The 12,921-nt window shown below is 38.9% G+C and overlaps 1 protein-coding gene across 1 annotated transcript in view; it reads left to right on the top strand.

Moving 5' to 3' along the window:
* The window catches only part of LOC130149301 (uncharacterized), a 106,331-nt gene that overhangs the window by 15,728 nt on the left and 77,682 nt on the right, over nt 1–12,921 (top strand). The window contains exons 8-11 of the mRNA XM_056338788.1: nt 968–1,092; nt 7,984–8,087; nt 9,578–9,743; nt 11,707–11,889. Coding sequence (XP_056194763.1) covers nt 968–1,092; nt 7,984–8,087; nt 9,578–9,743; nt 11,707–11,889 — 578 coding nt within the window. The remainder of the gene's footprint in view (nt 1–967; nt 1,093–7,983; nt 8,088–9,577; nt 9,744–11,706; nt 11,890–12,921) is intronic.

A 12,921-nucleotide genomic window follows, 5' to 3' on the forward strand; every position in this document is an offset into this window, starting at 1 on the left:
GGGACTGTCTCTTCCCTGTGAGAATTTGTTGCACCTGATATTTCCTTTAATATATTAAGCAATGTGAAAGTGGATGTTTTTACAGGCTGGGCTACTAAGAGCTCTTCCTTCTTTGGGAGTTGGGGCCTGCTGTAGTGAAGCTGGCTGGGTCTCCAAAAGTGATCGATTTCCATAATGTCCAATTCCTTTCTACCTACTTCACATAACTAGCCCCCTTATACACAGAGCACCAGCCTTCCTGTGCCTGTGAACAATTCCTATTTTGTGTACAAATGGAGCCTATGTAGTTGCAAGCCCTAATGGAACTAAGGACTGTCTGAGAACTGTATTAATTTTTGCTCTGTCTTTGCTCTGTGTGCTTCTCCTTAGGAGAGTGATTTTACTGAAGTCAATGGGAGTCTTGCTTGAGGAAAGATTTTAAAGTTGAGCTCTAATTGATGAGAAACACTTTGTATTCATTTTTTTGTCTTTTAAAGAAATTCCAAATTTCCAGGACACTTTTTATTTATAGTTACGCCAACATAAGATGAGAAGATTCTTCCTCAGGAAGAGGTTAAGAGCTGAGCCATTTGTTTTTCTTGGCACCTAGGTCTCCTTTTGAGTTTTTGGGAGGTTGAAGTGTGAGAGGTAGTGATTTAATAAAATGGGAAAGGGTGATGAATGTGAAGTAGCAGGGCCATTGTAAGAGGCATATTGATGGAAAGTGGGACCTTTTTACCTGTGTATCTTGTCTTCTTTCTCTAACTCTCTTTCAGGTGATGCTTGTCTTAGGCCTTTATTTTGTTATGTTCTTAAATTCAACCTGACAGCAAGCATTCATATTCACGCCTTGGTTTTACTGAGACTAGAGGGATTCTTGCACGTAGAAGTAAAGGCTCAGAGAGAAACCTTCCCCTGACATTTAGGGTTAAGCATAGCAAATGGCAAGCAACCACCAGATACCTGATTTTTCCTTACATCTTTCCAGTGGATTCTGATCTGTATGTGACCAGCATGCTCTATGAAAGGGAAGAAGCTGAGAGGGAAGTCACTGGAGAGGAAGTGTCTGAACTAGTGTGGAAGCTTTGCTTAGCGCACAGTGCGAGTTTTGAGGTAAGTTTTTACATAAAACCTCTGTTTCCTTCTAAGGCCCTTTGTGGTCTGAGAGATCCCCTGCACGGACAAGATGTGACTAGAAGAGCAGCAGTTTTTAAATACTGAAGCCTTCCATTATTTTGGCCATTTTTTAATGTGGAATTATAAAAAGATAAAATGCTTTGAAGTGTCATTTTCCTGTATAAACAATAAATCAAACTGAAGAGTCAAAATGTAATATGGCCCCTGAATAATGAGCAAAAGCAATTTTGAACTGTATTCAAAATTAACCTGAAAGAAAATGTTCTGCTGCGGAAAACGAAAAAAATGTTTTGCTGTGGAAAAACAAACAAAATGTCTGGTTTGGGTTACCACTGACAGTTTTGATGCTTAATTGTAAAAACCATTTTCTACAGCTTTAATGTGGGATACTACCCTTGGTAGTGCTGTTGTTTCCATGTTTGTTGGAGTTCTGTGGTCCTTCTCCTGTTGCTGCCTTACCCTCTCAAAACAGTTTGCACATGAAACCCTTGCCTCTGGATCTTGGCTGGTTGTTTCTGTTTGCTTCTGATGGATTCTAGTAATAACTATCCTGTTTTCTAGGGTGTTGCTTGGGTCCAGAGGGAATCTCTTCTCACCTAAATGATTTTCATTGGTCAATGCTGCTAAGATATGATGGAATATTCTGGTCATGTGGAACATGCAGTGGCTTAATTTTTTTCTACAATGACTATCATTCTAGAGGAAGGTCTGGTTGTCTCCTTAGTTCGCTTGGGCCTTTTGATTTTTGTTGATATTGGCAGCAGTTGGATCAATTATTATTTGTCACTGTCTTTGAAATGAAGATCCCTTTCTTCTGTGACATTTGGAGATGATCAAGAACACCTGTTATACACAATACAGAAGGATCAACAGGTGATGGTGCTTAATTATTGCTGACCTGAGATGAGCTGAGAGCAGTGACTTAAAAGAGAGGGCACTTCATATCCCATTATTCTTCAGGTGGAGTGGTTCTTGCTAGTAGTGAAGTTCCTATACAGAACAGTGTGGGAAAATTTGTAAATATGAAAATAGAAGAGCACATTTTTTTTTTTAAGTCATTCATGGTCAGGATATTACTAAAAAACAAATGTGGTCTAATGGGGCGAGCACTGAACTGGGCCTTGGTACCTCCATGAATTTGCCACTGATGAGTTTAGCCAGCTTATTCCTGATATATTCCCTGTCCTCTGATGTTCATGTCTTGTTAGATTGGTTGTACTTCAGAGCTAGGTTATTTCTTGTGCAGTAGCACTGTGTTCTGTCCTGTAAATGCACATAGGTACAAGTGATGTTAACATAAAGCCTCAGACCTAGCCTAGGAGAAGGCACTTCACCTTCCTTTGTCTAGGTTAAATCCCATGTCAGAGAACAAAAGCTCTGCCTGTTTCTTCCCTGGAGGGGACACAGGTATGGGAGATGGAGTACAGGCTTTATGGGGGCTGGAGAAGAGCACACTGCTGGAATCCAGCTCTGCTGGCAGTGGTGCTTGTTTAGAAATTGCTGTACTATGTATATTGATGTTTCTTTTAGTTTTAGCTGTGATTAATGAGCACAAGTAGGTGTTTGTGTCATGTGGTGTGAGACGTAAGGCAAAGGCACAGAGTGGAGAAGAATCACTGACACAACAACTGACGTGGGTAATTTCAGTCAGCTATGATAAATTATAACTCTAGCAGTTACTCCCAACCTATTAAATGGTGATGGTAGTCTGACCTGGTATCACAGCCTGACAAAGACTTCAGGAAAGGGCTGAAGAGAAAGCAGCAGGTGGCCTTTCTGGGTGGTGGTATACGGGATAGGTTTCTCTCTTTCAGTTGTAAGCAAGTCTGCCATCTTTTGTAGCTGCATGCTAGTGAGATTGGGGCTATAGAGAGCTAACAGAGCCATAAACATAATGGTTCTTGCTAATGTTGAATAAAAGCAGCCTTTTTGAGTACGATAATGCTTAATTCTGTGTGGCGGTCATTGCAGCAGTGCTATGTAATGGCATTTAGGAACAGACTAGAGGGCTACATACTGCTTGGAAAATGTTGAAAAAAGAAATTACTGCAGTGGACCTGAGAAACTTTAAATCCTACCTTCTTTTGAATACCCATAATTCAGTGTCTTTGAAAGAATGGTAAACGATTTTTTCCCAGTAACAGTGGGATGTCAGTTCTGTATCCAAAGCGGCCCACTGGCTTCCTGTGTGGGGAATTTGTTTTGTAAATTACTAAGATTAGCACAAGTGGCTGCTGTCTGTGCCACTGCCTAAGAAAAGAGGTGAATTATTCATCATATGCCTGTCCCAGCACAAGGTTTGATCGGTTGTCTGCCATTTTCGCCATTTCAGGGTGTTCCTTCTGTGTGACAAGACATTTCAAAGGGGATCTTTATTATCCCTCATTCCATGTCCTTTGGGCCAAGAAAGAAATTATGGGAATGCCCACAGCGTTGCTTGGGAGACAGCTCTGCTGTTATGCATGTATAGCTTGTTTGTCCCCTTATTGTTTGGCTCTGAATGAGGTGAGATTATGCATTTCTTTCAGGACACAAAAGCAAAAATAAATGCAAGACAAAATCCCCAACTCCAGGGGAAACAGTGAAGGGATGAGAAAATGGGGGTGGAGACAGTGTCATTTCCAAGGGAGCAAAGTTGTTGTTTAATTTTTTGATACTATTATGAGACAAGATTGAATTTCAATGTGGAGGTAGATTAACTAATGGACCGTTAAGTGCACAAGCTTCATGCTGACAAAGAATGGCCAAAGGGATGGGGAGAAGGGACCCTCACTTCAGAGAGGCTTGAAGTAAGCCTGTCATACAGCTTCTGCTAGGGGCTGCATTTATATTTGGCTGTCTGAATTTTGATGCTGGATTGGTATGTCTGGTGAATGTGGCTGTGTACTCTTAAGCAGTGTGGGTCAGATTCACACTGCCCAACTCCTGTACCCCAGTTTGACCCCAAAGTTTCCCTTTAGAGCACGGTCTCACCATTTGTTTTTCTCATAAAGCGTTCTAATTGCTGTTTGCTAGCTAGCTGGGGGTTAGGATTTGCATGTTTCTAACTGGGTGTAGGGAGTATAACAGAATATTTCCCAGGTGAGGCAGATGTTCTGATTATCAAGATGAATTAAGATACTGTACTTACATGGTTGATTTTGCTTTCTGAAATTAGACTGTGTTCTTTTTCTGTATGACTGTAACAACAGCTTTACCAGAAACAGAAGTCTTTGTCTGCTTTGAACTGGAAAGCCTTAGAAGATAGTATTGGGAAAGGCCAGTTAGGTCACTTAAACCTGGTCCATGAGTAGGCAAATTACAAAACTGAGGGTGAAATAAGGTTAACTGGCAAGGTAAGAAACCAAAGAAGAAAGAACTGATGAGGATCAGAAGGAAGGGAGGTTCTGCTGTGGCGGGGAGAGAATAACCGTAGCTGTTTAACCAGTAGACTTCAGGGAGAACAGTGTGACACCTCCATCTGACTTTACTCTTGGTCTTCAGTTCAAGGAAAACACTTGGTCTTTAATGTATATATAGTTGAAAAAAGAAATCAGACAGCTGAAAACCAGACGTTCCATACAGAAGCAGCAGCTATGTAATTCCAAAGGGATATACTAAATTTACTGAAGAGAAGGCCTCACACTTTCATTGAGATCATAAATTAGTAGGCAAGAACAAAGATGTTCATTGAACATATTTCAGAGCAACCTCCCTTGTGTTTACATGGACTTATACTTGGCAGCAAGTAAGGTGTCAAGCGTTCAAAGGGTGTTTGTATATACCATAAATAGAAATATTCCTATTGGAAAGCATTTTACTACTTTTAACTTCCAATCTAAACTGTACTATGTTTGTGCTTCCAGAGGATTATTTTTTTTTTTAATAGAGCTATAGTAAGTCTGCAGATAGAAGGAAAAGCAAGCTTCTATGTAGATTAAAAGCCAGGCTTCCTTATGTTTCATTTAGGAGTTGGAATGGGAGCCAGATTTCCATGTGTGGATAACTGGCTAGCTGAAAAGGGTCACATAGACATAGTCCAGCTGGCTGGACAAAAATGCACATCGCTCTCAGCTTATCTGAAGTAAAGCAAAAATACACTGTCTTTGGCTGTTCTTGTTACACAATAACAGGAAGATTTCGGTGGGAAAAGAATGTTGCAGGTGGGAACAGATAACTACAGAAGAGAAGCTAGGGGCAGGCTTGGTATTTAGGCAACTAACCAATAATGAGCTTAACTTTTGTAATATGTATGAGCTAATTATAAGAAGGCGTAAAAGGTGACTGTAAGGCACAATAAACGAAGTCTGCTGATCACTCATATTGAGTGACTGTGTCTTCCCTCTGTCGCGACATCCATGTAGTTTATTATTACAATACTACAAATAGAAGAATTTACAATAAGGTTCTTGTTTATCTGACAGCTCGATTTCAGTGCAACCTACCTTAAAAACAGCCCCCCTGACCAGACAATTCCTTCTAAAGTTTTATTATAAGAAAGTAAAAATAGCTGTTTCTCTGCAAAATTTTGCACTGTTACTAGGTGGGAGCTTGTCTAGTCAGCAGGTGTGAAGCAGAATGAAGTCAGTCTACAGTCTAAAATTATATCACCTGGAAATACATCAGTCTGGAAATTTTATCTTGAGCTGCGCTGTGGCCTCCAGCTGATGAGCTCAGGTGGCTCATTGTGATGACATCTGTGAGGCTTCCCAGCTCCCTTAATCATGATTCCCGTAGTGTATTTGCATGTGTGTAAAAATGCACACAAGGCACAAAAAATGCTTTTGAAGAACAAATACAATTCTATGAATATTTCATAGACCATGAAATGTAATGTGTTTCACTGGGTTTGGTAATTTCTTTTTAAAATAGACCTTAAATGTAACGATGGGATGGGATGGAATGGAACAGAATGGAATGGAATACATGTGGATCTAACTGAATTTTAGCTATGGAATTATAAATGTTATTGGAATTCATACCTAGGTAAGCCTCATTATAAGAATAAATTCCAATTTGATTAAATTAATATACTATTGCTAAAAAGGAAAGAAGTCCCAAAAGAACAAAACCAAACAATGTTTGTATTAGCTTTGACAAATTATTCCCTCAGCCTATCAAACAGCATGGTAACAAATTACTCCATCTTCTTACGGAAAGATAGCTTTTTTCTTAAAATGTCTTTTCAGTCTTAACTTAATATAAAATGCTGGCACTGAGTTATTCCAATTTTTCATTGCTTCTGGAAGGAAGGTTAGGAGGTCCAAGCAGGTCTCTCCCCAGGCCTTTGGGTGTGTGACTTGGTGGAATTAGACTTTGTTTGTATGATTTTTGCACAAAGAAAAATGTTTTCTTTGGAACCAGAGCAGTAGTTCGATGTCTAAGCCTTTCACATCTAAAGTGAATAAAGGATTGAAATGAGTCTGTATGACGTCAAACATAATTAAAATTTGTACGTTATAAAGTTAGGTTAAAATGAGCATACACGCTATTGTACTTCACATTCTGCTAATTTTTCAAGTAATGAGACCTATCTCCCTTCTTGAAATTTGGGTCAGGTCTCAGAGGAACACATCTACATGCTAGTTAGCCTTTAAAATACTGTTTTCCAAAAAGCTTCTACTGAGGCCAGAATAACAATGTGATGAAGGGTGTATGTGCAAATGAAAATAATCTGAAAAAAGGAGAAAAGAGCCTCTTTTCTCACCAGAGGATAGGTTGGGTAGGTAATACAGGGCCTGGATTGAGTCCGGATGACACTGAAAGGTTTGTATTCCATAAAAATAAAGGCTTCTGTCATCTTGATAATGTGTTCAGTTCAATATTTGATTAATTTGATTGCTAGCATCACATTTTAGAAAATAAAAATTATTGCTGGCAATGTAATACACATCCAAAAGTACCTCAAGACAGTAGTTTCGAAAAATACTTGTTTAAGCTGATAATGCCATATAAGTTAAGTAGGAGGTGGGAGTAGTGGCTTTTTTAAGATGTAAAGTCTGTTACAGGTAGCTTCTTCACTTAATAGAAAAGCATGGGTCAGCTCTGAATTGCTCATAATTTCTTTCAGCCACACACAAATAAATTGTTAAACAGAACTGTTCAGCTTCAACTGTACAGCTAGACTGAAATACTTAGGTTTTTCATTTTTTCGCACAAGAGCAAGGAGCGGCTTACGAATGAAGGGCTAGAATTTATTTACACTGAAAAGTGTGTATGGTTATGTACTGTAGGTAAAATAGCTGCTGTGTGTTGTAGCTGTAGCGGTTCAGCTTAGCCAGGGAGGACAGCTCGTCTGCTGCCACACTTTTAACTGATCCTGTGCTGCCTGCAGAGGTAAAAGCAGTTATGCTTGGGCTTTTCCGCAGTAAGATGGAATGTTTTCACACAGCATCAGAGGTAATTGGGCAAAACTTTTAAGCAGTGTCCAAACCTCAGTTAAATGATCTTTCTCATAAACTTAATATTAACACAAAGTTAGCTTGACTGTTGTTTTATTTTGTGTTAAGGCTATGTCAGCAGTTCTGGCCATAAATCAGGATCTTGCTGTACAAACTCAGAGAAGATTATGACCTTCCTCTCTGGATTGTAACCGTAGTGCTGCATTTTGGTTCATTATTCATTTGTATGCTAGTGGTGTGTGTAGTGGTCATTGCGCACTGTTGCTTGAGGGACTGACTGACATCATAAATGAAACCCCTTCTCCTTATGTTTGCAGCCTGAAGAGAAAAGCAAGGGAGGGAAGGAAGATAGGGCCACAGGGTAGAGAGGAGGTTTTACTCTCAGGTTGCCTTGTAAATCAACAGCAGTATTGGTATAACCCACAGTCTGTTGTGCTCTGTTCTCTGAAGCTGGTTTCCACACTTCTGTTGTTGTGCTCTCTTACAGACTGCAGACCTTTTCATGACTCTTGTGTTTGAGCTTCGACATCTTTCTCTTGAGGCCTTAAAAGTGCTGTGGCAAAGATCTTCGTTTAAATGCAGAGACAACTGGTAAGGCCCTTTTAGTAATAGCATTTAACCCCCACCCCCCCATATAGAAAATAAATATTTTGTAAATATTTAAAGTAGATTAATGTTTTAAATCCATGCCCAAATGTTGGATTTAAATTTTGAGCGCTTTCAAGGAAGAATATGTAGTGCAGATCTTTTTTATGTGATAGGAGGATGTCCTTACTGAATGAATGTTGTGTACAAAACAGACTGGCCTGTTCCTGCAGACTTCCTGTTTCAGGAACAGTGTGAAGAGGAAACTAGAGTCGTTACTTAAGTGGAAATCAGTGCTGCTGGTTTTAATTGTCTACTGCCATTTGTTATGAAAAGGCTTGCCTGGATCTGTACCTTGTGTCCTTTAGTACTCATGGAGGAGAGACAACAGACATTAGGCTGGGAGTATGGACGTGGTGGAGCCACATCTTTCAGTAGCAGCCTCATCTCAGGATGTTTTATACTGATCATTGAACTGTAGCTTTGAAGTTCAAGGTCTCCACTCCTCTGCAGTCAGGAATAGTTCTGATCCAATGAGACTTTCTGAAATACTAATCCAGTGTTATTAAAATCAAATTTTTCTCCCTCCAAAATCAGTATTCTGAAAAGGGCAAACAAAGAAAATTGTTTTTTACTTGGTTTTAGTGCAAAATGTCATCAGCCTGTTTGAAATTAGTGCCAGCTTTATGTTTGTGACAATATGTTGAACTTTACATCATGCAAAAGGGGCAAACTTTGTTTTGGCTTAGGTTTATTCTCACCTTTTGACAAATAATCATGCTAATATTCTTCAATATCAGAAAGTAAACTACTCTGCCTCTTTCTATATTAACTTTAATTCTACTCAGGACAACGTTACTAACTTTAGGATCTAAAAAGAATCCCATGCAGACTACTCTCTTACTCTAACACGAGGGCTTTTTGGCCCAGTTTAGTGTAACTGCGACCAAGTTAATGCAAAAGTGTCCATCCATTAGTATAGGAGCTAGGTACAGAATATTTGCAGAGGGACTCGAGAGCTGAAATGTGTATTGGCCGTCATGCTGGTGTAACCTTTCCACTTAGGTAAGGTCTAAAAAAGCACAGGAAGTAAAAGCTAGTCAATTCAGTTTAAATATTTTTGGGTTTTATTGGTGAAATGAAACAAAAAGCCCACTTTAATAAAAAAGCAGTGCTTCAAGGTACCTCAGTCTTTAGAAGTCAAACTTGGGATATGTTTTTTGCATAATTTTCAGAGAAAGCAACTGCATATTTTCTTAAAAGCTGGGTTACATACAGTTCTTGAAACACAATACACTTCATCACATCTTGACTAAGGCATATTTCTGTAAGGTCACTAAACCAAAGGATAACATAGGTTTCTATGGAATCTGGCATTTGCTAAGTCAGTGGAGTTCTGTTTACTCTGAAAGAAGCCTAACCTCAATGTGTTTGTTCTTTGATTCTTAAGTATTTTGGTAATTTTAGATTTGCTGTACTTTTTTCTTGTGTTACAGGCAGCCGCTAGTAGATGCTCTCCCATCTTGTGCTACAGAGGCGTGTGTTGTCCTAATGAAAGAAGTTATAGCTTCTGGAGAAGTTGAGGAAGACAAAGTGGAATATTTCTTCTGGTCATTTTCATTCATTCCTAAACCCACCGCAGGCATGATCGAATCTCTTGCTGTGAGTGGATGTTGTCTTTTCTTTTTTAATTTATCATTAATCTAGCTGGCTCGTAATTTTTGTATTTTACAGTAAGTCTTTTTCACAGATTTATACAAAACTCTTATCTGTTCAGTTAATTTTGGTGGTGAAACTACTGGCTGTTTTAATCTTGATTCCCAAAGAAGATGCAGTCATGTTTGGTCACTGGAGCTTGATTTGTGTTTGTAGCCTTAAAAAAAATAAGAAGGGCAAACTACCCTGTAGACTCCAGAGACTGGTTTGAGCTAATTAGTTTTGAGGTTCAAGGTCAGGTCAGTGTGAGGAGAATGATGCAGCTACTCCCTGCTTTGGATAGAGAGATTTATTCTCCACTTTGGTCCATTGCAAGCATTGTATTTAGCACCTGGAGACATTTCAATCCTTTGTATATGCAGTGCTGTTGCAGTTTTTGACATTTTTGCTTAACTAAGTTAATTGTATGCAGAATAATACTGGCTCCATTTCATGGTATATCTTTCCTTTAAAGATCTGTTATTCTGCTGGGTTTATACAGTAATCTGTCATGCTTTTAGAGTCTGAAGTTGAACTTGCTATGTTGTTTTGTGAAGCTGCAAGTGGTAAAATCATAGATAGTCTTCTAGCTTAAATAAGCCATTAAGAATATTTTGTAATTAAATAAAATGTTATGCCCATTTGGCTTGTGTGCTAATGAACCCTTGATCAGCTGTGGAGAATCTTGCAGGGTATATCACAACCTGCTGTTCCCAATCATACAGGTTCTGACCAGGATTACAAAAAACAGCTCTGTGTGAACAGGTTTTCCACAGCATCTGCATGAAAGAATTAATCTTGAGTTCATTTGGGCTTCACAAATTCACTTTGGTTGAAGTGGTGGGATTTTCAATAGTAACAGGCTTGCTTCAGAGGATACAGAAATTTGGAATTTGCAGGTTTATGGGACAGAAAAACTAAATTCATTCTAAAAATCAGTAAACTGCCTGGGACTTACTGAGCTGTCAGTGCTTTTTGCTAAGTATTGAAGTGAAACATAGAGAAACTGTGTACTGGTGAGGGTTTTACTGTTTTGAGGGTCCTGGAAAATAGTTTAAGTTTGTGCTCACACTCCTTCCTAAGCATGCAGGGTGTGATTTCTCATGAGAACAGAAGTCTAGGTCACATTGACACTAATTTAGCCCGCATGTGAAGGTGGAAGAATTTTCTGCTATATCTTTGCAGGGTTGTCCTTTTTTATTTGCTTGTTTAAATCCTTTAAGGGCTGTTTGAAAACACATATTGTTGAGATTGAATTTGAGTATGTAAATATTTTGATACATTTATTTTCTATGATGTGAGTTCTGGTTTCAGCTGGGATAGAGTTAATTTTATTCCGTGTTTTGGATTTAGTATGAGAATAATGTTGATAACACCCCGATGTTTTAGTTGTTGCTAAGTAATGCTTACTCTAAATCACGAACTTTTCAAGTTTCTCATGCTGTGCCAGTGAGCAGGTGCACGAGAAGCCAGGAGGGAGCAGGGCCAGGACAACTGACCCGAACTAGCCAAAGGGACATTTCATACTGTGGAATGTCATGCTCAGTATATAAACTGAGGGGGGTTGGTCAGGAGCTGCTGATCACTGCTTAGGGACTGGCCAGGCATCAGTCACCGGGTGGTGAGCAATTTCATTGTGCATCATTTGTGGGTTTTTTTCCCCTTGGGTTTTACTCCTCTCTCTCCCTCTCCATTACAATTATTACTGTTATTTTTGTTGTTATTATTTCAATTATTAAACTATTCTTATCTCAACCCACAGATTTTACCTTTTTCCAATTATCCTCCCTATTCCACCAGGGAGGGAGGGAGTGAGCAAGTGGCTCTGTGGTGCTTAGTTGCCGGCTGGGGTTAAACCACAACAGCATGTTACTGTAATTGTGAGAATGACTTTTCTGAAACACCCTGTTCTTTTTGTGCTTGTTTACAGCCTTTGCTGAAGTCACCAGGAGCAAGTCGGAGCTGCTTCTTTGGAGTAACTACTCTCTTACACAGGTTTTGTTCATCTTACAACTCCTGTGATGGTGTACCTGCTGTGCAGAGTGTGATGAGGACTCTTGGAAAATTTTTGGGAGGAAACTGTACCGTGCAAGATTCAGAACAACTCAGTGAGGTATCATTTGTACAGAAGTATATGATACTATGCTTTACTTTGCTGTTCCCTTTATGATCTAGAACTTGTTTGATGACAGTGGTATTCAGTGGATTTCCAGAAAGCCATGAATACAAGCTTTGTAAATGAATATTCTTTGGTAGGATGGGCAGATAAAATTTTGTAGTCCAACAAGTAAAACCTATCAGCATGGGTGTTCCTGTGTATTTAAAAAAGGGAAAATCTCGGGCCTTCTGATGAAGCAGGCTTTTTAGTGTCGATGAGTATGAAGAACACCCATCACTCCCCAGTGAAATGACATGTTGATGAAAGTTTCTTATTTCTGTGTTGATTCAAATTCATTTGCAGATAGTGTTAGCTGTGTTATTGCTGGCTAATAAGATCTGCTGAGTTACAGTGTTTCAGGCTGTAAATCAGTCATGATATTGGGAGACTAACAGGAGTGGAAAATTGTTCTTAGCTGCTTTGTGTGATCTTGAGTTAGGAGTTATTCGTGTCACAGTTCTGGGGCTTTTTATCTTTAATTGACATTTGCTGCTGAAGAAATATCTTTATATCTTCTCTTTGGTGATGTATTTAAACAATTGATTCTTCCTTATCATGCGTAGAAAACAGACATACTGATGACAGCGTATTAGATAACAGTAAGAGCCCAAGAGCTAAGTCTTATCTCATATATTTGTGTCTCTTTAATTTTCCAGTGTGCAAGCTAAACACACAGGATTTGTATTTTTTTTCATGCAGTGTGAGCAGTCTGTTCACTTTTAATTCTTACCCCATTTATTGAAGGAATAACTTAAAAAAACAGATTTTATGTATTGGGAGCCTTGAACAAAATTTTGATTAAAAAAAATGGAAGACATTCCTTTGCTGAACTCTTTTGTCTTCATGTTAGCCATAGAATCGTAGTTTCTCTGTGTGTTTTCAGTTTCTTACTGTGTGTTGTATGAAATTACCTAGTTAATTTTGTTAGAATTGAGATTTTGCATGGTTTGGGGATGCATTACTCTCATTAGACAAAATTGCAGTAGA

Source organism: Falco biarmicus, chromosome 4, assembly GCF_023638135.1.
Source record: "Falco biarmicus isolate bFalBia1 chromosome 4, bFalBia1.pri, whole genome shotgun sequence".
NCBI classification, from domain to species: Eukaryota; Metazoa; Chordata; class Aves; order Falconiformes; family Falconidae; genus Falco; species Falco biarmicus.